General features: G+C 40.8%; 1 protein-coding gene across 1 annotated transcript in view; it reads left to right on the plus strand.

The window, feature by feature from the left end:
• The window catches only part of LOC148538573 (sodium- and chloride-dependent neutral and basic amino acid transporter B(0+)-like), a 36,237-nt gene extending 11,370 nt beyond the window's left edge, over positions 1-24,867 (plus strand). Inside the window, exons 7-14 of the mRNA XM_088452587.1 lie at positions 4,511-4,651; positions 5,804-6,032; positions 9,288-9,413; positions 14,242-14,360; positions 17,261-17,360; positions 18,027-18,136; positions 19,589-19,756; positions 24,700-24,867. Coding sequence (XP_088308713.1) covers positions 4,511-4,651; positions 5,804-6,032; positions 9,288-9,413; positions 14,242-14,360; positions 17,261-17,360; positions 18,027-18,136; positions 19,589-19,756; positions 24,700-24,867 — 1,161 coding nt within the window. The remainder of the gene's footprint in view (positions 1-4,510; positions 4,652-5,803; positions 6,033-9,287; positions 9,414-14,241; positions 14,361-17,260; positions 17,361-18,026; positions 18,137-19,588; positions 19,757-24,699) is intronic.
• Positions 24,868-25,370: the final 503 nt, after the last annotated feature.

Consider the following 25,370-nt stretch of genomic DNA (forward strand, 5'->3'; position numbering starts at 1 on the left):
GTTACTCAGGGGGAGGAGGGGGGCAGGGGGAGCAAGAGGAGCAGAAGTGCTGCACAGGGCTCACTGCTGTCCAGATACGGCACTGATGTGGACTACAGTTTTATTGTCCATTTCACATTTTTGATCAATTGTAATGTGTGAAAAATCTCTATATATAAAACAAAGTCCCCGGGTTTAGGGGTCTGTATGTTCGTTCGGGCTAATCTCTTGAACCACTGGATGGATTTTGATGGGGTCTTCACTATTCTACGCAGCATTGATCGAGGAAGGTTCAGGTGTATGAACCATTCATCTGTGAAAAAAGCGAGCAGAGTAGTAACGATTTTACTGAAGCAAGTCACAGAAAAAATGGTTGTGCTGTGTGTGTGTGTGTGTGTGTGTGTGTGTGTGTGTGTGTATGTGTGACTGACTGCTGCTGCTGCAGGGGCAAGAGCTGCACTCTGATTGGCTCACTAAAACAGTGAGAGCCAATCAGAGCTAGCAACGTGCCCTGTTGCTTAACAGCAGCCTAGAGAGGGGAGGGAGTCAGGGACTCAGCAGGGTCATGTCTGAGGCAGACAGAGAGTGAGAGACAGCCTCCAACAAACCCATGAAGATGCCCTGATGCAGATGCAGTAGCCAGGAAGGAACCAGGGGAGGCATAGCTATAAGGAATTTAAAAAAAAACAACCATCGGAACACCATCAAATGATTTCCATTTGATGGTGACAAAGATTGGACTACCACCATCAAATGGTAAAAACACTACAATCAGAACAAAAACATAGATGGTTAGTAACCATTGGATTCTGAAGTCCATCCCTACGCTGAACCTGCAGGAGGACTCTGACCACTACTCCTCCCCCATGAAGTGCTCTCTCAAGTGTGATATTCTCGTTCAACCACATGCCCTCAGAAGCAGGAGGCTGTGAGATGCAGGGGGAAGGAGTAAGAAGCAGGAGGATGTGAGATGCAGGGGGCAGGAGTAAGAAGCAGGAGGATGTGAGATGCAGGGGGCAGGAGTAAGAAGCAGGAGGCTGTGAGATGCAGGCGGTAGGAGTAAGAAGCAGGAGGCTGTGAGATGCAGGGAGCAGGAGTAAGAAGCAGAAGGCTGTGAGATGCAAGGGGCAGGAGTAAGAAGCAGGAGGCTGTGAGATGCAGGGAGCAGGAGTAAGAAGCAGGAGGCTGTGAGATGCAGGGGGCAGGAGTAAGAAGCAGGAGGCTGGGAGATGCAGGGAGCAGGAGTAAGAAGCAGGAGGCTGTGAGATGCAGGGCGCAGGAGTAAGAAGCAGGAGGCTGTGAGATGCAGGGGGCAGGAGTAAGAAGCAGGAGGCTGTGAGATGCAGGCGGTAGGAGTAAGAAGCAGGAGGCTGTGAGATGCAGGGAGCAGGAGTAAGAAGCAGAAGGCTGTGAGATGCATGGGGCAGGAGTAAGAAGCAGAAGGCTGGGAGATGCAGGGGGCAGGAGTAAGAAGCAGGAGGCTGTGAGATGCAGGGGGAAGGAGTAAGAAGCAGAAAAAAGTCCACTTTGATAGCTGCTAGTACACAAGTTCAACTTTGTCAATGTTTATAAACATGAGTTGTAAAATACGAGCCAAAGGAAATTATTTGACAAGTAATGGCTCTCTTGTCGATATATTGTGCGTTCGACAAGCGATATATCGCAAGTACATTGGTGGGTGTGTACCTGTGAACGATGTCGGCTGCTTGGTAAATGTGTATAGCTTACAAATCGGCCGCTTGGATGGCGGATCGGTCTGCTGACCAATCCGTCATATAAGTGTGTACCCAGCATAAGTCTTTCCCCAGTCTAAACCATCTGACAACTATCTAAAACATCATCTGTCACTGCAGTGTGATGCTGGCAATAGAAGTCTCAATTCAATGAAATGCAATGTTGATTCATGCCAGGAACGAGTTCCCTGAGCTATTCAGTTAGCCACACTCTTAACACCTGTGACTAGAGGATTTTTGCTCATACCCACCTGAGGTGAGAGTAGAAATCCAACTAAACTAGTGCCGTGATTAGGACCGGCTCCTGGTGCGTTCAGTGCACGTGGCTGCACAAGGGCGCCAGAGCCATCAGCTGGCCAGTGTGGCTGCACAGTGCCGGCTCCAGACTACCCCTGCCTTCCACCTTCCTGCTGGCATTATTGGTAAGCTCAGGGGGAGGGGGCGGGAGAGGGAAGGGGCAGAGAGGGAGGTGAAGGGGCGGAGGGGGATCTAAGGTTCCGAAACACCTAGCACCGGCCTTGACCGTAATGCTGGATTTGGGGTTAGCATGTGCACTAACAGCATCGCAGCTGGCACTTAAGACAGAGAATGCTGGTTCCCGCGACTGAACACCCGGCAGTAGGCGCTGTAACCTGCATCTCCTGACTTAAGTGCAGGGCATGATGGGGACAATTGAATAGCTCCGAGAACTCTTTCCCGCTGCTATGCAACATCACATTTAATTGGATTACCCGCTGTGAGGCTGTTTTGGGCAGTTGTCCCAGGAGAGTGATGCATTTGCCCACATTACATTATTTACCATGTAATAATATTCTCTATTTATTGGTAAATAGTAAAAATGCATGTCTGTGTTTTGTTGTATATAAAAAATTGTCCCAATTATATTAGTAGACAGTAAAGAAATCAAAATTGACCATGGTTTTTCATTGTAATTTTGCAGGAACAGACAAAATAATTACTGACTCCAATAAACCTGTACCTGATTAGTTACATCCTTAAAACATGACCTATGGGCTGAGCACAAGAGTCAAACATCAATTATTTAGTTTATCCAATTGTTATGACATTAGTTTCAATATGTTCTTTTAAATACATAGTCAAAAATAGAAGATGTCTACATCAAAAATGCATTATTATATATTTTATCAGCCTGAAATATGAGAACATGGACATAATGTATCAATGCCTATTTCCCTATAGATTGTAAGCTTGCGAGCAGGGCCTTCCTACCTATATATCTGTCTGTTATTACCCAGTTTTGTTCTATTAAAGTTTACAATTGTAAAGCGCAATGGAATATGCTGCGCTATATAAGAAACTGTTAATAAATAAATAAATAAATAAATAACAGTTTAACATTTGCTGATGCAAATGTACAAACAAGGATGAACACTCTGCTGTTACTTAACAAAAGTCCTAATGAAAGTCAATTGGCTCCTGTACATAGGTAGTTATACTGTACCTAACATAACATTATATTGCACTTGGCATTATTATATTGTATACCATTAAGTGATTAAGAGGTCTATTTACTAAGCAGTGTTAGGAGAAGTGAAAAGTGAAGTGAAAAGTGATAAGGTCCCAGCCAATCCGCTCCTAACAGCCATCTCACAGGCTGTGTTTGAAAAATGACAGTTGGGAGCTGATTGGCTGGCACCTTATCACTTTTCACTGTTCACTTCTCCTAACACTGCTTAGTAAATAGACCCCTAAATGCACTACCTGAACTTCTTTTGAACAAGCCCCAGTCCTAAAAATAAAATGCCATTAGTAGCATAAAACATATTAAAATGATTACACCATAAAGTATAGACCGTGAAAAAGGACTATAGACTCTGACAGAAAATAGCTCTGTCTATCTCCAAATTACATCCCACTGTAAACCAATAAACTCATTGCTCTGTAAATTATATATGTAGCCCTGCATTAAAATTCATTTCACTGTAAACCATTAAAATGAATTGCATCATAAAGCTTCCAAATGACCCCAACATGAAATTATATTACCCCATAAAGAATCCATTTCTACCAAATTTTAACACATACCTGTTAAGAGTTTTAACACTTTACAATGTAAAACCAAAGAGTATTTAGTGATAGCTTAATTTAGCATCGAAGTGGCTGCCTGTAGCCTTGTTGCAGTAATAGGTGCATTGGATAGCAAAAAGAATCAACAAATTATTTTTTTGTATAAATATTTTACATGGTTTTCATATATTATACTAAAATAAACATTACCAGAAGCTGTTATATTATTAAAAGGTAGTGTTGCTAAAGGTAGGATGATAATAATAATAATAATAATAATAATAATAATAATAATAATTATTATAATAATAATAATAATAATAATAATTATAATAATAATACTATTTACTGGCTACTTTCAAATGCTGAACAGCTTTATTTTTACACTGCAATTTAGAAGTAAGTGTGGACAGAACTCTCTCGCATATAAATCTCTGCATATTTTAAATCTGCCCCATCTGCAGTTCAACATGGTTTTGGCAAGGTGCAAAGTCTTTTTTCTTTTTTTGCTTTGCTTCCAACTCAGAATAAGCCCAAGAATATGTACTGTAGGTATTATATAGAATTATTTGCTTCTATTATGTGTTTGTATCTTAGTAAGTACATTTATAGATCACTTAGGCCAGATATAATCTACATTGAAATTTCAAAAACAATTTTTATTTTGTATTAATTTTATGAATATGTTTAATATTTTTTATAATGTTTAGCAACCCTTTATGAACATATTAAAGTACAGCATACTAATATCTTAAGGGTTGTTTTGACAGGTGGTATACTTTACTGCTATATTTCCATATGTTGTCCTGCTGATTCTTTTGGTACGAGGAGCGACATTGGAAGGAGCCTACGACGGCATTAATTTTTATATTGGTACGCAGTCAGACATTTCAAAACTAGCAAATGCAGAAGTAAGTTTACTAGCTGTTTGCAACAATGTGTTAGAATTGTATTGGATGTTACTCTCTCTCTCTCTCTCTTTTTCTCTCTCTCTCCATATTGGGATTTTTCAGCATTATTTGGTTTTGATGATTAATTAAATGCAAAAGATACTACTCAGAAGAGCTTCTATTTAGTGCATATCATTATATTAAGCAGCAGACTAATAAAATAATGCAATCAACTAATGGTTTCACATTATTCTGTCAATTAACCAGTCCTTCTGTAGGTTTTTATTAGTTATATTCTTAACACAACTCCCAGTAGTTAAAATTTTTACAGGACAGTCCCACTGCTCATACTAAAAAAAAGCTATGTGGTCTATCAGACACAGGGCCTGATTCAGAGTTGGGAATAGAGAGAGAGATAGCACTTAACTGTGTACCTGGGCAAACCATGTTGCAATATAAGGGGTGTCAATATATACATTTTTTTGCATGTAGTGTAAATACTGGCTGCTTTTGCATGTAGCTCACAAATACTGCACAGCTTTATTATTACACTGCACTTTAGATGTCAGTTTGGACACGTCCCTCCCAAATCTAAATCTCTCTGCACATTTTAAATCTGCCCCACCTCCAGTGCAACATGGTTTCACCAAGATGATCAGTTGAGAGAGAGATATCTCTCTCTATTCCCAACTCTGAATCAGGTCCCTAAGATTGTACACTACTTCCAGTTTGTTAATATTACATTCTCCTATAAGATCTGGAAAAATATATCTACTGTATATAATAATATAATAAGCTCTATCCGATAGTTACCCATACGTCAGCCAGCACAGCCTCAACTTTCTACTTAAGGGTCGGGCATGCTTACTCAGGTACCATTCTTGTTCCTTGCCCACATGATTTCTTGTACCACAACCTCAGGCTTGGGAATTGAAATTAACTTTACCTTTAGTTACTGCTGTTTGAAAGCCATATGAATAATATATGAAATGTGCTTTAATCTGTAGCCTACAATAAAGCTTTGTTAAATAAAAAAAAAAGTGTAAATCTATTATATATATTATTACTTAAAGTTCAATAGACTTTCCTGTAATACTTTACTTATTATATCACGCTTCATGTATGTAGACATCTCTGATATTTTTATGGGGTTGTTTTTGTATCGTCTTTTAGGTCTGGAAAGACGCAGCTACGCAAATTTTCTTCTCTCTCTCAACGGCATGGGGCGGGCTGGTAGCCCTTTCATCCTACAACAAATTTCACAACAACTGCTATGGAGATGCTATAATGGTGTGCGTCACTAACTGTATGACCAGTGTATTTGCTGGCTTCGCCATCTTCTCTATACTGGGGCACATGGCTTTCAAAGCTCAGAAAGAAGTGAAGGACGTAGTGGATTCAGGTGAGCTAAGAAAAAGTTTTATTTTCTTAATTAAATAATTAATTGCTGATATTATAGTCAAGATGTATTTCATTATATCATATTATATATTTTATAAATTTTATAAGTTATAAAATAAATTAAAACATGTGATACCATATGTTCTGGGATTTCACCATAGTCTTCCAGCATGCTGGGTTTTTGCACAAACCTAAAATAGAGACTTATTATTGAGAGAGTTAAAATAGAGATAGTTACTTCAACAGAGTAACTTGAATAGAGGGCCTGATTCAGAGCCGGACGCTCTAAACGAGCGCCTGCTCTGAATCAGGGCGTTTTTGTTTTTTTTGCGAATCGGCCTCTTGGAAGCTCGCATAGCTGTGGGTTACCACCCACAGCTTATGCGAGCGTTCATGATGATGGTCGCGATGGTCAAGACCATCGCGACCATCGGGCTTGCGACGAGACCCTTGCGGTAGGGTCTCGTTGACCGCAAGCCCTGGAGTGATTTTGGCTCTATCAGAGCCAAAATCACTCCCACTGACATCACTAATGATCTCAGTGGGGCCGGACCCAGACGGTAGGCGTTCCCATGGGAACGCGTCCATCTGGGCAGCCACGCCCACGGCACACCCACCAAAGGGGGCGTGCTGTTACTCACCATCGACAGCATGCCCCCTTTGGCGCGAGACCTATATCGACGGCTTCCCCGTCGTTATTCGGGTCTCACGCATGCACACGACGGAGGCGCCTCCATCGTGCGCATGCGCATTTGAGCAACATCGACCCGCCTGTGAGCGCTCAGCGCTCGCGAGCGGGTCTGAATCAGGCCCAGAGATAGTTACTTAAAACTTGAATAGAGATATTACTTGAATAGAGATATTACTTGAATAGAAATAATTACTTAACATAGAGATAGTTACTTGTTCCAGGTCGTGATTTTTGGATTTCTCTCAATGATAGCAAGTGAAGCAGTGCTGGGCTTCCCGCTGGTCCCCCTGGGGACCCACATGCGGCTGCCGCTATGCACTCGAATTTGTGCAGGCGTTTGTGAACGCTGCTAACATTCCTGGAGCAGCAGCAGCAGAATGTCTCTCCTGGAATCGATTTGATTTGTTTCCATGGGCAGCTTCTCCACTTTATATCTATGAAATATTTGATACATCTCCCCTTCAGACACTAGGAGGTGGGCTCTGACAGGGACATGTACATTGTGTTCCTGCTTTGTGCTGCTACTATTCTGACCTAGCAATCAGGGGAAGGTGCTACCATGCCGGACTCTACTGGGGATCCTCTGTATGGGGAAATCTTCCTCTCAAACATGACTGGGAATTGAACAAATCTGGGGAGAACCTTCAACATTAAATAATATCCACTGTCTATTATGAGCTGCAGTATAAGTGAAAGTAGGGGAGATTAGTCACATTATCTACATGAACATTTACTGCTAGGCTGCTACTATACATATCATCAACACACTGACGTTTGGCTGAAAACTTACATGTGACACATACATACCTTGGTGTATGAGAAACATGAGGAAGCAGGGGCGTCTTAAGAGAGGAGCGGGCCAGTGTGCACTCCCCATGCAGGGCCCCCTCCTCTCTCCCCGGTGGCCGGCAGCCGACTGACGCGTCTAACCAGCCACCGGAGCCCTAGTAGACTCCGGGCACTAGAGTGTACCTGGAGTCTACTGCGTATGCGCAGAAAGCTGGAAAATGGCAGCGGCGGCCATTTTTCTGGCGTTACTCTAGTGCCCGGAGTCTACTGCGCATGCGCAGAAAACCAGAAAAGTGGCCGCGGCGGGCATTTTCCGGTGTTCTGAGCAGCACAGACACCCGAGGTGGGACCACGGACAGGTAAGTCTAATATGGGTGCAGTGTGTGCGGTGCGGGGACCCCTGGACCCGGGACCCGTGTGCCCCGCACACACTGCACCCATTATATATACGCCACTGTGAGGAAGTCATAGCAAGTGTTGAAAGTGTTTGCCATTAGCATCCAGGCCAGCTGGTTACGCATGTGCGAAATGAAGGCCAGCTGTTCACCACCCTAGTCAGCAGCGCAGTCCAAAATTCAAATAGGGGAGCCACACCAACTGCCAGTGAGGATATAACCAGTGAGGATGGCAGTTGGTGTGGTGGGACTGTGTTGCAGCCTCACCTCTGGAGCTGCCACTGCTAGTCAGTAGGTATTCCTGCTTCTAACACTGCTGTTGTATACTGAGGCGATCACATTCATCGTGTCTGTGTGTTACATGCCGATATGAACTTTTATCGAGTCCTCCAGTACGTCTGGACAATAAATGTTGTTCAGCTGAGTACAGGTTCATATCAGCACGTAACACAGACAGAAGAGGGGGCTGTGTCACATTTCACAATAATTACATCAATTACTTTAAAAGTTAAAAGAAAAAGTTTGGGGCCAATAGCAAGTGAAACACCCTGTATAAGCAGATGAGAAGTATTCCTCCTTATTTTCTTCAAGAGACTGATTTCTTCCCCCTCCCCCTGTGTGATATACATCTAGGCTATCTCTGCTGTCATATTGTAGTAATCCGGCCCCCGGCCGAGCATTTATATGAATGAAGCCTAAGATTGAAGAAATGATTGGCTGCATTCTTATATCTTATGAATACTGGACCAGCAGCCCACCCAATATCTGTCTCAGTATGATGTAGGCGACAAAGGAGCTTTAATTTACCCCCTCATGACTAAAGGCATTGCCAAATATGTTATTTAGGGGGAGAGGAGATGTCTGAGATATGTTAATTGAGGAGATGAATTAGAAAGTGCGGTTGTCATGTAATTCAGAAGTCAATTAAGCAAGTCTTTTGCCCCTATATTATATTGTGCTAAAGTGGACATGATTTCTGATATACAGTGAATAAAATCTGAATTAATTAATTTAAATAATTTATGCTCAAAATTATTATGCATCTGAATGGCTTAGACTTGTGTCACATTATTGTGATTATTGAATAATATATTTCCACTTCCCAGATGCATCTAGGATTATTATTTACAGTATCATTTATCCTCTGTTAATGATGGGGTGAGAACACTTTAGGGTAATATACTGTAGAAAAAGCATTGTCAGTGTATCCCTTATCTAGAGAATGGTACCTTGGACAACATAAATCCTAAAGTATGGCTCTGGCTGCAGCAACTATATAAATGGGGTTGGGTATGATATCCCAGCTGATGATTAAAGAGGGCGTTTAGCAGCCCTACGCTTTTATCTGTCACTTCATATGTGCTGTTTTCTTCTATTTTAGGATTTGCGCTCGCATTCATCGCCTACCCAGAAGCGTTGTCTCAATTGCCTGTTGCCCCACTATGGTCAATTCTATTCTTCTTTATGCTGCTAACCCTGGGCCTCGACTCCCAGTTTGCCTCTGTAGGTGAGTACAGATCAGTAGTCAGGAGCAGGCAGATTCCTTAATATCAATGACAGTGACTGCTGACTTTTTCTCTGGCTCAGAAAGCTGCTTATTTAACAAACAAAACATATTGTTGATGGCATATTCGTGCTATGTTTATAAATTATTGTTATTAAGATAACAGCAGAGCTATTATAAGTTGTCGTGACTGGGGCCTTATTTGAAAGTTGTTTCTGAAATTGCAAAAACCTTTTACTAAATTAACATTGCTGCAGTACTGCTCATAGGCTGCATTATATTTTAAAATGTTTGGTGTTCAAAAACAACATTTGAAATGTCACATGATATTACATACTGTACATTAATATATAAGTTGAGAACCAACTCACCTGGGGGTACCAGTGCTGGTTCCTGTAGTGCTATTTGGAGAATTCTGCAGGTACCTCCAGTTGAGTTGGCTCTCAACTTACTGTAGATATATTAATGCAATTACAGTATATGATCCAAAGTGGGTGCTATTGTCATGTAGTGTTAAGTACACCGGTACAGAAACACCTTCATGCTGCCCTGTGGCCAAACATGTCTTAAATATATGCAACAAAGATCTCTGGATTCTATTATCATGTAGTTTTCAAATCTCATTGCTGGTCATGTGCAGTGTGCTGGGGGAATTGTTTTTTTTTCTAGTCCAGAGTAAACCTCTCCCTTTTCAGGAACCTGTGAGAGACCATTAAGTTGATCTATACAATACTGCTCCAAATTGCAAAACAATTTACAGCACGGTCACTGCATACTATTTTCCTAACTGAAAAACTCCAATAACTAAAGAAACTCAAAATATGTCAAAACGATTTGCTAAGCTCTAAATACAGTAGTATTCATAAAGTGCACCAACGATGTTGCTGGTTATTAACGAAATGCTTACTGCAATTACTGACTCAGGTGTTGAGTCATAGCTGAATAATGAGATTTATTTTATATCCCTCCTAAGTGAGTCAAATAAATACATTCTATGCTGTGGGAAATAGGACAGGTGTGATAATTCAGGATATGACACAACTTGTTTGTCTCTAGAGCACCTGTAGATTCATGTCTCTGTGAAGCAGACAAGCGTCATGTCATATTTGGTAACAAGTCCACCAAAAACATACTGTACTGTTCTCTGCTCCTGTATAGATACAGCATGAGCCATATTCTCAATACAGCCTAGAGGAATAATCACCCCATTCTGAATTTGGATGTTGAATTGTGCACGTCTCTGGTGGAATTCCACCTTAAGTGTCCAATACAGTATTCCACCCATCACCGTTGGTCTTCTAAGAACCTGCCCACTATCATTTTTGTTTTGCCTTTGCAATGCACAGCCACATCAAATAGCAGATTGGAATTTACACAGTCATCACCCCGGCTTTATTTACAGACTGACATCTGTGACATATGGAATGTGACATTTAAAAAATATAGTACCACAATGGTCAATACATGCCACAATGGACAATAGATTATTTAAATAAGATAGTGGGGTTATAGATGGTACATTTAGGGCCAGATTTAGAGGTGGACGCAAAGTGAACGCAAAGGAGTTGAGCAATTATTTGATACTGCGCATGCGCAAAATACTCTGAAAACACCCGCGGTGTATGCGCTGTTGCTTATGGGATCGCTGGCATTGGGTAGTGGCCTAAAGTGTGCGCAAAAATTGTCAGTCTCGCGGACGTGTTATGGGAATGTCGCATGCGTGTCTATGCAACCGGCTGCATTCTCAGTAACAGAGTACAAGCCACAGAGACTAATGTTTATATGGAGTTGAGAAGGAGACACTGTGCCTGTTGGTACAAGGTTGATGGTGAATGCGATGGTGCACTGATGAGGGATTGTACACAACCACCGGCGATGTTACACCATCCATGGACATTGAAAGTTGGCGTCTCAGGACTGCCACTCTCTGGTATTTGCAAGTACACAAGGCTGAAACTCACATTTGCATATTACCGTCGCTGAGACTCCACCAAAAACAGCATTTACTGCTTCAATATTTTGCACCTCTGAATCACGCCCTCAGGGTTTTAAGGACAGTCGGACAGGGATTTCTCCGACCAGTTGGGCTTTGTTTACTCAGTTTTTCGGAGGTGCTAGATGTCCCACCTTGTCCCTAAACTTATATTAGAATGTATTTTGTGCCTTCCAGTGAGCAATTCGACTAATACAATAAAAACTTTTAAAATGGACATGTGATAAAGAGAGGCCCAATGTGCCCTCATCCACAAGATTGATTCAATATATAAGTAATGCTAGAGCAAACAGTATTTTAGTACAAAAACAGAAACATTTAAATGACTGAAAGTGGGCATATCGTAGTGGGAGTGGGGTGGACTTTGTAGTGATGTTTTCTGGAATGTACGTAAACCTGAAACTACAGGTATATACTCTTATATGCAGTGACGTGCAGTGAGGTAAATGGCCGGGGAGGCACTGGCTAGTATCAGAGCCAGATTTACAGATACATATATGAACCCAAGGGTTCATGTGGGCATTATACAAAGGTGCAGCAGTACATAGTGCTGGATATTTGGTGTGTTTTGATCAGGGATGTATGGAAAAGGTAGACAGGGGAGGCAGTGCCTCACCTGCCATACACTTTTTACTCCAGAGTTTTGTCTATAAAAATGATTAGAATAATACAAAGAAGATATTTATAAAATATTATTTATAATTTTTATAGTCAAAACTTTGGAGCACACCTAAATATGACAGGACAGGGCCCAGCAGGGTCAGGGTCGGCGGTTAAGGGGCCTACCCCCCTTTACAGCTCACGGTGCCACGCATAGTGTTTTTGTTTATTTTGGGACGGGGAGTGGGCATGTATATCCAGCCCGGATTTGGCCATGATGCTACCCACCAGTACCTGGGTCTCCTTCAGCTCTCAGCCCTGTATATCAGTCAACTGAATAATATACAACCCATGAAAAATATTAATATAAGATACTGGCTTTACACGGTCTGGAAATTTACCACGTTAGGGATTGCAATGCACCTAGGCGTGCCTATACTGTACCCTGTGTAGTGTACTGCCTATACTGTACCCTGTGTAATGTACTGCCTATACTGTAACCTGTGTAATGTACTGCCTATACAGTACCCTGTATAATGTACTGCCTATACCAGTGTTGGCTAACCTTGACACTCCAGATGTTGTGGAACTATAAATCCCAGCATGCCCTGCCACAGTTTTAGCATTCCGTAATAGCAAAACTGTAGCAGTGCATGCTGGGTTATGTAGTTCCATAACAGCTGGAGTGTCAAGGTTAGCCAACACTGGCCTATACTGTACCCTGTGTAATGTACTGCCTATACTGTACCCTGTGTAATGTACTGCCTATACAGTACCCTGTGTAAGGTACTGCCTATACTGTACCCTGTATAATGTACTGCCTATACTGTACCCTGTATAATGTACTGGCTATACTATACTGCCTATACTGTACCCTGTGTAATGTACTGCCTATACTGTACCCTGTATAATGTACTGGCTATACTATACTGCCTATACTGTACCCTGTGTGATGTACTGCCTATACTGTACCCTGTGTAATGTACTGGCTATACTATACTGCCTATACTGAACCCTGTGTAATGTACTGCCTATACTGTACCCTGTATAATGTACTGGCTATACTATACTGCCTATACTGTACCCTGTGTAATGTACTGCCTATACTGTACCCTGTATAATGTACTGGCTATACTATACTGCCTATACTGTACCCTGTGTAATGTACTGCCTATACTGAACCCTGTGTAATGTACTGCCTATACTGTACCCTGTGTAATGTACTGCCAATACTGTACCCTTTGTAATGTACTGGCTATACTATACTGCCTATACTGTACCCTGTGTAATGTACTGGCTATACTATACTGCCTAGACTGTACCATGTGTAATGTACTGCCTATACTGTACCCTGTGTAATGTACTGCCTATACTGTACCCTGTGTGATGTGCTGCCTATACTGTACCCTGGGTAATGTAATGGCTATACTATACTGCCTATACTGTACCCTGTGTAATGTACTGGCTATACTGTACCCTGTGTAATGTACTGCCTATACTGTACCCTGTGTAATGTACTGGCTATACTATACTGCCTATACTGTACCCTGTGTATAGTACTGCCTATACTGTACCCTGTGTAATGTACTGGCTATACTATACTGCCTATACTGTACCCTGTGTAATGTACTGGCTATACTGTACCCTGTGTATAGTACTGCCTATACTGTACCCTGTGTAATGTACTGGCTATACTATACTGCCTATACTGTACCCTGTGTAATGTACTGCCTATACTGTACCCTGTGTAATGTACTGCCTATACTGTACCCTGTGTAATGTACTGGCTATACTGTACCCTGTGTAATGTACTGGCTATACTATACTGCCTATACTGTACCCTGTGTAATGTACTGGCTATACTATACTGCCTATACTGTACCCTGTGTAATGTACTGCCTATACTGTACCCTGTGTAATGTACTGGCTATACTATACTGCCTATACTGTACCCTGTGTAATGTACTGCCTATACTGTACCCTGTGTAATGTACTGCCTATACTGTACCCTGTGTAATGTACTGGCTATACTATACTGCCTATACTGTACCCTGTGTAATGTACTGTGAGGCATCTTCTCAGCAAAGTGCACATTTTCATATAATCTTTCATGTATGTGAAGTGAAAGGGGTGCCTGGTTCTCAGAAAATCAGAAGCCTTATATATAGTACATCATTGATAAGTCATTTCTATTTCTATTGGATGAGTATTAAACAGATTGTGTATTTACTTTGACAGAAACAATTACCACCACCATACACGATGCATTTCCAGGTGTGATGAAGAAAATGCGCGGTGTTATTACTGTGGGAGCATGCATCATGTTCTTCTTGCTGGGACTTGTGTGTGTCACTGAGGTACTGTGCGCTTATCATGCTCCATTTCTCTGCTACTATCTCTTGTACATTTTTGTGAAGTGATGGCCTTTGTGTTGTTACCCTTTAAAATGTGTCCTTCGATTTGTTATAAACATGTCTAATATGACTTCCTCCACAAGGGCTGGCATCTAGTGGTGAAGCCTGGCAGCCGGAGAGAGTGTGGTAGACATCCATCATGTCTACATTCTAAATGTCGACATGTTCATAATGTCAACATGCAGCATGTCAAGCCTATCGACATTGACCACGCCAACATTCATCATGTCGACACTGATGAAATGTCAACATGATTAGAATGTCGACAAAACGTCCCTGGTGGATTAGTGGTGGCCTACCTGGTACGGCAGCTCCAGTGGCTCCAGCGGTGTCTTCCGGGTCCAGTGGTGACGTCAGTATGACTTCTGACTGATCCTGCATGGCTTCTGGCAATAATTATGACTACTAACCCTAATTTCTAACCCTAACCCTCCCCCTAGTTCCTAACCCTAACCTCCCCTACCGCAGCCAAACCCTTCCCCTAGTGCCTAACCCTAACCGCCGATACGCCTAGTGCCTAACCCTAACCTCCCCACCCGCAGCCTAATCCTCCGCCTAGTATCTAACCCCAACCCTCCCCCTACTGCCTAACCCTAGCCTCCCCTCTGATAGCCTACCCCTAGTCCTCCACTGCCGGACCAGGCAGTATGTTGTCATTTCACATGCTGACATTCTGCACATGCCGACATGTTCAATGTCGACATTTTAACAATGCCGACATCATTACTGTTAACATTGTGATGTCAACATTATAGTTGTCAACAGTATAACTACATGCCACTGGGGATATATGCCCAGATCCTTGCCATATGGGACATGCTCTGAAGGTGAATTCCTCAGTACACATATTAGGGCTTGTTGCCTATTGAGTTCACTGAGTGTCGGTTTGCTGCTTCCCAATCAAATTTTCTTGATCCCCGTAATCCCCCCAATCTTACTAAAGTGCTAATTTTTATAACCCATCTGCCAGGCACTGCAGGATAATTAGAGATGCAGAGACGCAGGAGAAGGGGGGTGGACAGGAAATCTGAATCCGTTCTGATATTTGTAGGATGTGGGGTTTAACATTAAGGGAGGAATTCAATTACCGCGGGTAATAACAGGAGGTAGCCTTGTACAATTAGCCCCCCCCCCCGCATTCACCTGATAGCCTTGTTAACGCACTTTAAACATGTAAGTTAACACGGGTTATCGGGCATTAATGCACAGGATCCTAAACTCATGGACTTGTGCATTAACTGGCAGGTGTCACCCGATAAATGCACAGTTAACAGATTTCTTTTTGGGTCTCAGGAGACCCGAAAATAAATCCCTGATAAGCAGGGCTAATTGAATACAGGCTGGCGATCAATTAGCACCAGTTCAGTTAACGGGGCTAATTGAATCCCATCCTAAATCTTTAGTTTAGGTAGACAGCTCATTGTGCATGTAAATGAACATTTTACTATTTGTACAATTAATGAAAAGATGTCAGTCGTCCTCTATAAATGTTCATTATAACATGTTGGAATTATTGAACTATTATTGAATTATAGATGCGTTCGCACACAGCCAAAGTATGCAAATCCCGCGATCGCATGGCAAAGCATTAGCACACCCACTATGTCTTGGCATGCGATCGCGGTGTGTATTTAGATGCCCACCAGCCTGTCTTAAGATGCCCACTTATGCACGTCATCTCCAGGATGTGTATGCAACCATCGGCAACATCGAGTACCATGGGAAGCGTAGGCATCACTTGTGGCTGGCCATACCCTACCGCAAGCACTGCGAGTGCTTCAGTGTGTAAAAAAAACAGGTGACGTGTACTGTGATGCTGCATCTTAATTATGCACGCCTCTGAAACGGCGTTAGGATGCTCAGACACGCCTGCATTTGCACCACCACACCATCTTTTCCATCGACCATCCCGTCGCCACCCACAAACGGTTTGTCCTGTCACTCATTCTAGCGAGCTGGCTATGCACAGCGAGCGAACGCTTCTCGATCGCCTGGACTAGTTCATGCACTGCGATGAATACGCATGCGCAGATTGCAAACATCAGCAAGCTTTGTGCGAATGCTGCCTAGCGAGTGGGTATGAATCGGGCCCACAGTACCATATTTATCTATATACCAGCATGTATAAACAACCGGTGGTTTTGCTTTTTAAATGATTGGCCAGTTCAAAACATCAGGCAGACTCACCGGAACCTCGCTTATGCCTGCAAGCCGCAGGCTATTACATTTGCACAATAGTCTCAAATATCACAGACAGATTCACCAAATCTACAATCTCAGTAGCATAGAACCAGCAGGTGACTGTCAGAATATCACATAAAATCAATGTAGGATCATACTTAGTAGCTTGTGGACAGATTGCCTATACTCTGCACAGGTCTGTGGACAGCGCTACCATTAATGTGTTTCTTTATTTATCATGTTCATCTTACATAGATTGCTGAAGAGTGCCCCCTAGTGGCCAATTTATAAAGGAATGTAGCAGTGTTACGTTCTCAAATTCGTATTTATTTTCTTTTTATTACCGGTTATTTATATAGCGCACATATTCTACAGTGCTTTACAGAGAATATTCAGCCATTTACATCAGTGCTTGCCCCAGTGGAGCTTACAATCTGTATTTCCTACCACATGTACACGCACACACTATGGTTAATATATTGTTTGGAACCAATTCACCTGTTTTCGGAACTGGGGGGAAAATGGAGTTTGAGAAGACATGTGTTAGCACTTTATAATGTTCCAGTGGTGTGTTTATGTTTACCTACAAACCACGCAGAATAATATGTAAATCATATACTTTTCACTATGTAGTAACTCACATTTCTCCATCATTTTCGCAGGCAGGAATATACTGGGTGGATCTAATTGATTATTTTTGTGCTGGATGGGGAATACTTATTGTTGCAATCCTTGAGTTGGTTGGGATCTGCTGGATTTATGGTAAGTGTTCTCATTTGTGTTAATTTGGGGTAGAAACTACATATATACAGTATATATATATATATATATATATATATATATATATATATATATACACAGTATACTGTATATATAAAATCTTAGACATTAAAAAATAAGCTTTATTCCAAATTACATTAATGTGCTAAAACAGAACTGGAATTACAGCAGTACAAGCTCTGATGTGATATTTAATAAATAGGCTTCAACAAAGTCTTGAGAAGTCATCACCAGCGATTGCTGTGTTAAAATGTTCGGAGAAACAAAACACAAGATTGATTTTTCCACTTGTTACTATGTTTCTTTATAAAGAGCTTTACAAATTCACCAAGTGCATAACACAGTTATATTTATTATAGTTACTTGATGTTTTATTAATTGTGCAAAGAAAGTCAGGCCACATCTGTGCAGTAGTGACGCCGATGTGTTTGCTTTGCATGGCGGCTTAATGCTCATGATTTAGGTTCGGTAACATTAATGGGTCATATGATCAAGCATGTCATACAAGGAAGCACACAGAAGGAGACATGTATTTTATGTTTCCCTTACACATCATTGCCTAAATGATATACATAGATATAAACAGCTCATTGTGTGGTGAATGTGACACAGCATCATGTACATATATGTTTTCTTTACCTTGTATAGGGGGAAACCGCTTCATTGCAGATATTGAGATGATGATTGGAAAGAAGGGCTGGTTATTCTGGCTGTGGTGGAGACTGTGCTGGTTCTTTATAACTCCTCTTCTGCTCACCGTAAGTCTGGTCTCCAAACCTGCTTTCTATTATTGTAAAGAATATATGTATTTAATTTTAAAGGCATTAGTGTCACACTGAGATCTTTGCTAGACACTAAATCATAAGCACAAGTATTATATGTACAGTATATATATATATATATATATTATATATATTTACAGTATATATATTTATATTTATTTATTTATTTATACGTAATAAACTATGGAATAGGCCTGGAGGCAGAGCCTTGTTTTTCAATCACATTGATAAACAATGTGATAGTAATAATGCTGTACGGTTACTAACCTGGAGTAAAAAAGATCCCAAATGCTTTGTTAATAAATTAAAGAATTTTAGATTTACATGTTTTGGAGATCGTTTGATTTTTACTCCTTTACTAAGAGTCCTTGGTGCCCACTAGCGATATATAGATGATAGATTGCTAAGAATCTATTTTGTAAATCAGTTGGATTAATTCCTAAAATAATAATTTCTTGTGTGTGACTCTATCACCAACATTCTATATAGAGTTGTAAGGCTTAGAGAATGTAAATCAAGCCACACCAAGGCCAATGCTCCCACTGGGCCTGACAGGATAACAATACACTATGTAGACAAAAGTGATTGGACACTGACAGCAAATAGATCAACAAGATGTTTTTGACGTCAGTACTGTGTAGGTCCACCACGTGCAATGATCACTGCAGACACCCTTCTAGGCAAACTGTCCAGAAGTTCCTGGACAACAGTAGGTTTCTGGACTCTGAGCTGGCCAGTCCATCCGGATTACCAAATTTTCTGTATACCAGTCCAGCCTTGTCCTGCTAACATGACAGGTGGCATTTGTCGTCCTGATAAAAGCATTTGTTGTTTCCATAGGACTGCCACAATGTAGGGAGCACAGAGTTATCGAGAACATCTTCTCAGAATTAATGTGACCATGCATTACAACTAGTGGATCCATGCCAAACCAGCTGAAATGCAGGGGTGTCCAATCACTTTTATCTACATAGTGTACAATTGGGCCACACATGAGAGCCAGACTGTTAGGTACATGGGCGGAGTGCAGATCTATTCTGGAACACCTTGGCGCCTGCTAGATTGGTTGTAAATGATTACACTTAAAATTCAATATTGTCCGTCTTCCAACAGCATTTACAACACATGTTCAATACATATACAATCCTACACAGTTGTATTATTATCATGCATTGTCCTTATTTACTTATTTTGTAGCCACACAATCTGCAAGATCAGGCCAATTGTCTATATGGTCTCCCATATTGCACTGTGTGGTGCCACGTTCGGAAAACACTGTATCTTATCCTACCTCTTTTCTCTATCACTCCTTTCATACTCTGTACTTTTATTTTGTAGCTGTGTTTAATGACAACATGGGTATTCTATTTATATATAGAAATTGTAATTAAGGACACAAAACTTATTATTTTCTGTCTTAATCCACAGGCTATACTGATTTGGTCTCTGGCCACATTTGCTTCCCCAAAGCACGGCAATGTGGAGTATCCAGAATGGGGAGTTATCTTGGGCTGGTTAATGATCATTTTCTGCATCATTTGGATTCCTATATTAGCTGTTATAAAAATATGTAAAGATGAAGGAAGTCTTTGGGAGGTAAGTAGTCTTATGTAACAATCAACATAGTCCCTGATTGTGGCTATAAGTACAGTGTGAGGCACAGTAATCATGACATGATTAAACAGAGGCGGGGATCGGAAAGTGGCAATGATTGCTCTAGGTATTTCGAAAATAGAACTTTTCTAGTCCAGTATACAGTAATTCCTGGTCTAGTGACACTGGCTGAAGATAAGGATTTAATACTAATATTGTTCATTTTCCCTCAGTAAACAGGCTTCTGCCACATATAAAAGACTGATAATATTAGCAACACAGCACTATATTTTAGCCCCATAACTGTTTAGCTGTTTTAGAGCTAGATTAAGACTAACAGGTTCCTGACTGCTGCCAGACAGAATAGTATTTCATGGGTGTTCTCTTGTAGTGCCCTTCATGTAACTATACTGTGCACTCAAAATGCTCGGATGAGGGCCCAATGACACAGACACCCTCCCTCCTGTATAGCAGACCTTAATGTATAGCCCACAAACTGCCTGGCCCCAAGTATTGTAAATACTGTACCTTGCCCTTATTTTTGGACCACAGAGACCCTACCCCACTCAATAGCACACCCATATTACCCATTTCCTCCATATTGTGCAAATCTATCTATAATGATTGTCGCTAATATTTCAAAAATCGTACAGATATGTCAACCTTTAGGTGCTTCTAAGGGCGATGGGTTCCTGTTGTGCTCTGAACTTTCCTTGGTAAATCCAAGTAATTTGCGAGCTTTGTATTTGATCAGAAATAGAACACCATGAGTACATCTCTGCTTTTTAATACATCCACACTAGGGCTTCTCCCATTCAAGGAAAACCACCGTGCTAGCGCTGGCAGTATCACCCGCTGGGGAAGGGTATGCTAGCCATGTCCGGCAATAGCTTTCCACATGTTACACACAGAGAAGCCTATTTAACAAAGATTGTGGAGATTCAATCTCAAGATGGTGGTAACAGGAAATAACTAATGGGAAAAAAAGCTTTATTAATTTAAATAAAGCATTTGTTTTATTTTAGAATTTGGTTAAAATAGTTACTATTTTTCATTATTTGTTTTATATTTTTTAACTTTTTTCCTTACAAGTGGGACTGGAAGCCCAAGACACATCAAGACTGACTGGCAAAGCAGTAAGACTCGATTTACCGCTGCCAGCCAGTATCGCCAATCAGCCAAGTATCTTTCAAAGTAAATTGCAGAGAAAACTGATTTTCTATTGTTGCGATATGCAGTGACAGAAGTTTTTGTTATTTCTGCTTAATAGAAAATAGGTCAATAAATGATTTAGACAGGCAAACATCATGCAAAGAATGAGGTATAGTATAGCACACTACATAATTGGGCCTAGTGGTACCGCACTTTCCATTCCAGACAGTAGGTCCTTTAAAACAGCAGTGTCAGTATCCATATATTGTGTGTCATGGTGACTGTGGAAGTACCATTAAGTACACGTTACCTTTGAAGTTGTGCCTTGCCAATAAATGAGTTCAGCACTGCGTGCTTCCAGATATTCCTAAGTATGTAGAACTCAAAGTTAATTATTCATAGGAAAATTCAGAAATTCAAGTAGGTTTCTTTTATATGTGAAATTTAAAGCAGTAACATATAAATATGTACATTCTTAACTTCCTCACTTACTCTTTCTGCTAATAATTCACAGATCACTGACCCTACTAACTTTCCAAGAGCATAGTTTCACAATTTCTATTTGAATGTCTCAACAGGTATTTTTTTAAGGTTTTCCCTATGTGTGAATATTTGGTTCATTACTGGCCAAGCTCATTACATCAGAATAAGGAAATCCTTTAAAAAAATATTGTTTTTTTGGTTTGGCAAGATACCTAAGGAGTTTATTTATCATGACAACCTTAATCCCTGCAATAAGTGTGACTATTTAAGTTTAACAACAAGAAATGTAACAAATTGTTCTCACCAATGTTTTTTTTATAAGGCCCCCTAAATTCCACAGAACCTAACATTTGGCATACAAATACAAGAATACAAATAAGCATAAAAACAAATACAAGAATACAAATAAGCATAAAAACAAATACATGAATACAGATAAGTAGAATAACAAAACCATAAATCTAATTAAGCATAAAAACAGACATGCATATACATTTTACAAGCAGCATAGCACTCACACAAAAAAACAGAGTAAGTCATGATAATCACATACTAGGTAGACAGCACAGATATTAGACATAGGTAAGAAAGGGTCTTGCTTGTAAAAGCTTATATTCTATAATAAGGAGGTAATGAGAGTCACTAGGGTCAAAGAGGATGCAAATAAACACTGTGGGTAGAGGGAGTGGAACAAAGGGTCTAGGATGGGTAGCCTAGTATTCAGAAGTAGGTTTTAAGGATTTTGGATGAGGATGAGTTAGGTAGAGCAAGGCAATGAATTCCATAGGTGGGGAGCAGTGCAGGAGAAGTCTTGTAGATAGATAAATATGAGAAAAGATCTTAAGAGGTCAGGAGAAGCAAATGTCAGAGATTCACCAGAGGGGTCGAGCAGGTGTATCTTGTGATGAGGTCAGATATTTATGGTGGGGAACTGTTGGTGAGGGCATTGTATGTGAGGGTGAACAGTTTAATTGAGTTCTGGAGAGTATGGGGGGGGGGGATCCGTGAAGCAATTATCAGATTGATGCAACAGATGGTAAAAGACAGGAGAGGAAGATGTCTAGATGTAGCATTCAGGATGGATTGTAGAGGGTAAAGTTAGGTGAGAGGAGGGCCAGTGCATAGGAAGTTACAGTAGTCAAGAAGGGAGATAATGAGCGAATGGACTAGGGTTTTACGTTACTGCATGAGTGAGGAGTGGGATTATTTCAGCAATGTTATATAAGAGAAGACAACAGGACTGAGGGAGGAAAAAAATTTGAGGAGTGAATGACATTAAGACGGCTGGCATGAAGAACAGGGAACATGATGTTGTCAACCATGGGGTAGATGTTGGGAGGATTAGTGACATTAGTAGTCAGAAAGATTATATTTGGACATGTTAAGTTTCAGGTGGTATTGAGTCATACATGTGAAGATTGCAGAGAGGCAGTTGGAGTGCAACACAAAGAAGGAGAAATGTCAGAGGAGGAAAAGTGTCATATAGAGGTGCTAGTGGAAACTAAAGGAGTGTATGAGTTTACCCAGAGAGTAGGTGTAGAGAGAGAAGAGCAGAGAACAGTGCCTTGATTGACCAAGATAGAGAGAAAAAGAGGAGGAGAGCAAGTCAGAGGTAGAAACACTGAAGGAGTGACCGGAGAGATAAGAGTGATCAACAGTGTTGTAAGTGGCAGAGAAGTCAAGATGTATGAGAAGGGACAAGTGGCTGTTCGGCTTATCTAAGAGTAGGTCATTGGTCACTACTTTAAGTAATGAGATGGTACAGCACACTACACAGTTGGGCCTAGTGGTACCGTACTTTCCATTCCAGACAGTAGGTCCTTTAAAACAGCAGTGTCAGTATCCATATATTGTGTGTCATGGTGACTGTGGAAGTACCATCAAGTATGCGTGACCTTTTAAGTTGTGCCTTGCCAACTTCCTGACTACAGAGGGTAAAGAAGTTGGTGGAGAAAAGTTGGGTTAGTTTATCAACAGCAAGCCACTCAAGAAATTTGGAAGCAAAAGGGAGCAAGGAAATGGGGTGGTAGTTAAACAGAGACAGATGAAGATATGTTTTTTTGAGAGATGGTGACATAAGAGCATGTTTGAAGGCACAGGAGAAGAAACTGATGGAGAAAAGAAAGGTTTAAGTGGTGAGCGAGATACAGACAGGTATTGGGGTAGAGGAAGCAGAGGAGCTTGAAGGCAACAAGTTCGAGGTAGCAGGTTTAAGGAGTAAAAGAAATACAAGAGAGTGTGGATCTCAGACTAATTACAGGATAAATAATATTGCTGGTGACAATGGCTTGGAGGTTGAAGAGATCAACCTACTGCTTGACCATACCAGTCTATGAACCAGCTTGCTGACTAGTGTATACACAATTATATTGATAGCACAGACTTGAAAGAAATAAACAAATATAGATTCAAAACACACTTTATTTATTTAAAGATTTAAAAAATAATCGATTAATAGATTGATCCCAACCACTCATCACCTTGCCTTCACTCACCACTAGTGCCATAGCACCATCAAGGGCAGTCGCAACGTTAGTTAAGCTTTAAATAACCAGATTTTATGAGAAATTGGCAAAGTTCAAGTTATACACTAAAACTGGATTGTAGCAGCTATTAGGGGACATTTATGAAGAGTTGCTTTGCCAAAATGTATGGAATAGCCTTGTAGCGGAAGTGGCAGTGACTAATACAGGTGGGCAGTGGGTCCCAAACTTTTTTAAAACATGGCGCCCTAGAGTATCAGCATTTTTTTCATAGCACCCCTAGGCCAAAAGTTTCTCATTGAGATATTTAGTAAAAATGAAATTAAGTAAATTGTGCCTATATGTCACCCTTAGGTTTAGTTATGCGATGGTTGACAGGGCTGCGCTTCTTTTTGTACACATATTGATTAGCAGCCACTAGCACTGGTTTTGTCTATCACACTGACTAAAAATCATTTTATTTGGTACTGGACCACCAAACCGAGGCACCCCTGCAAGTATCCTGAGGCACCCCTGCAAGTACCCTGAGGCACCCCAGGGTGCCACAGCACATAGTTGGGGAACCACTGCAGTATGGGAATTTAAAGATACTTGGGATAGAGATAAGGATATAATAAACCAGATAAAAAGCTACAGTAAGAATGAGATCGAGTCTGCAGTTTTTGCAAATAAAAATGGACAGACTGGGAAGTGTAGTTCTAATCTGACATCACATTTCACATTTTTATGTTTCCATGTCTCTGGATTTTCTATGTCTGTGTTTGCCAATAATGTTAAAATCTTCTTATAAAAACAGTATAGCAATAAGCAACTATAATTTTCCTACAGCGTTTTCGGAAGCTTTGCCGTCCAACCTCAGACTGGGGTCCTGCTCTGGAGAAACATCGCACTGGAATTTATGAAAACTTCAGTAATATCCAAAAAGTTACAAATGGTCTGGAAATCCCCACGATTGAAGGAGGCTTGTCAGGCCACGACAACAAGGCATTTTCCTAATAAACAAAATGAAATGCCACACCTAACAACCAGAATCAAGTGCTATGTGCACAATTGGACCACTACAGGATTTTGTTATTTAAATAAGGACAACACCATAAACTGCCCTTTGAAAAATATACAGAAGATGTCATTTTAACATACACATCTTCTGGAATACATAGTGAATTGCAATAATATTCAAGTTTTTTTTTTTTTTTAAGGCCATGCTTGGACAGTTTGAATGCATCCATCCTGGTTTATCCAGACAGTTCTGTTTTCTGCAGTACAGTATAAGTTAGACACAGTACAAATAAAGAAACACTGTTTTGTTACTGCAAAAGCTTTAAAAGCAGGTACCAATGCACATGGCTGCACTACCACTGCTGATGTTCCCGTATTCAGATGACCATTGTGAAATATTGTACATATTCATCAATATAGATTCCACTTTTTATTATGTAATTTAAACATTAGTATAGCTTTTGTAAGTGATTTTGTTATTTCTAAATGTTTAATGATTT

Source organism: Taudactylus pleione, unplaced genomic scaffold (assembly GCF_031769625.1).
Source record: "Taudactylus pleione unplaced genomic scaffold, aTauple2 ptg000039l, whole genome shotgun sequence".
NCBI lineage: Eukaryota > Metazoa > Chordata > Amphibia > Anura > Myobatrachidae > Taudactylus > Taudactylus pleione.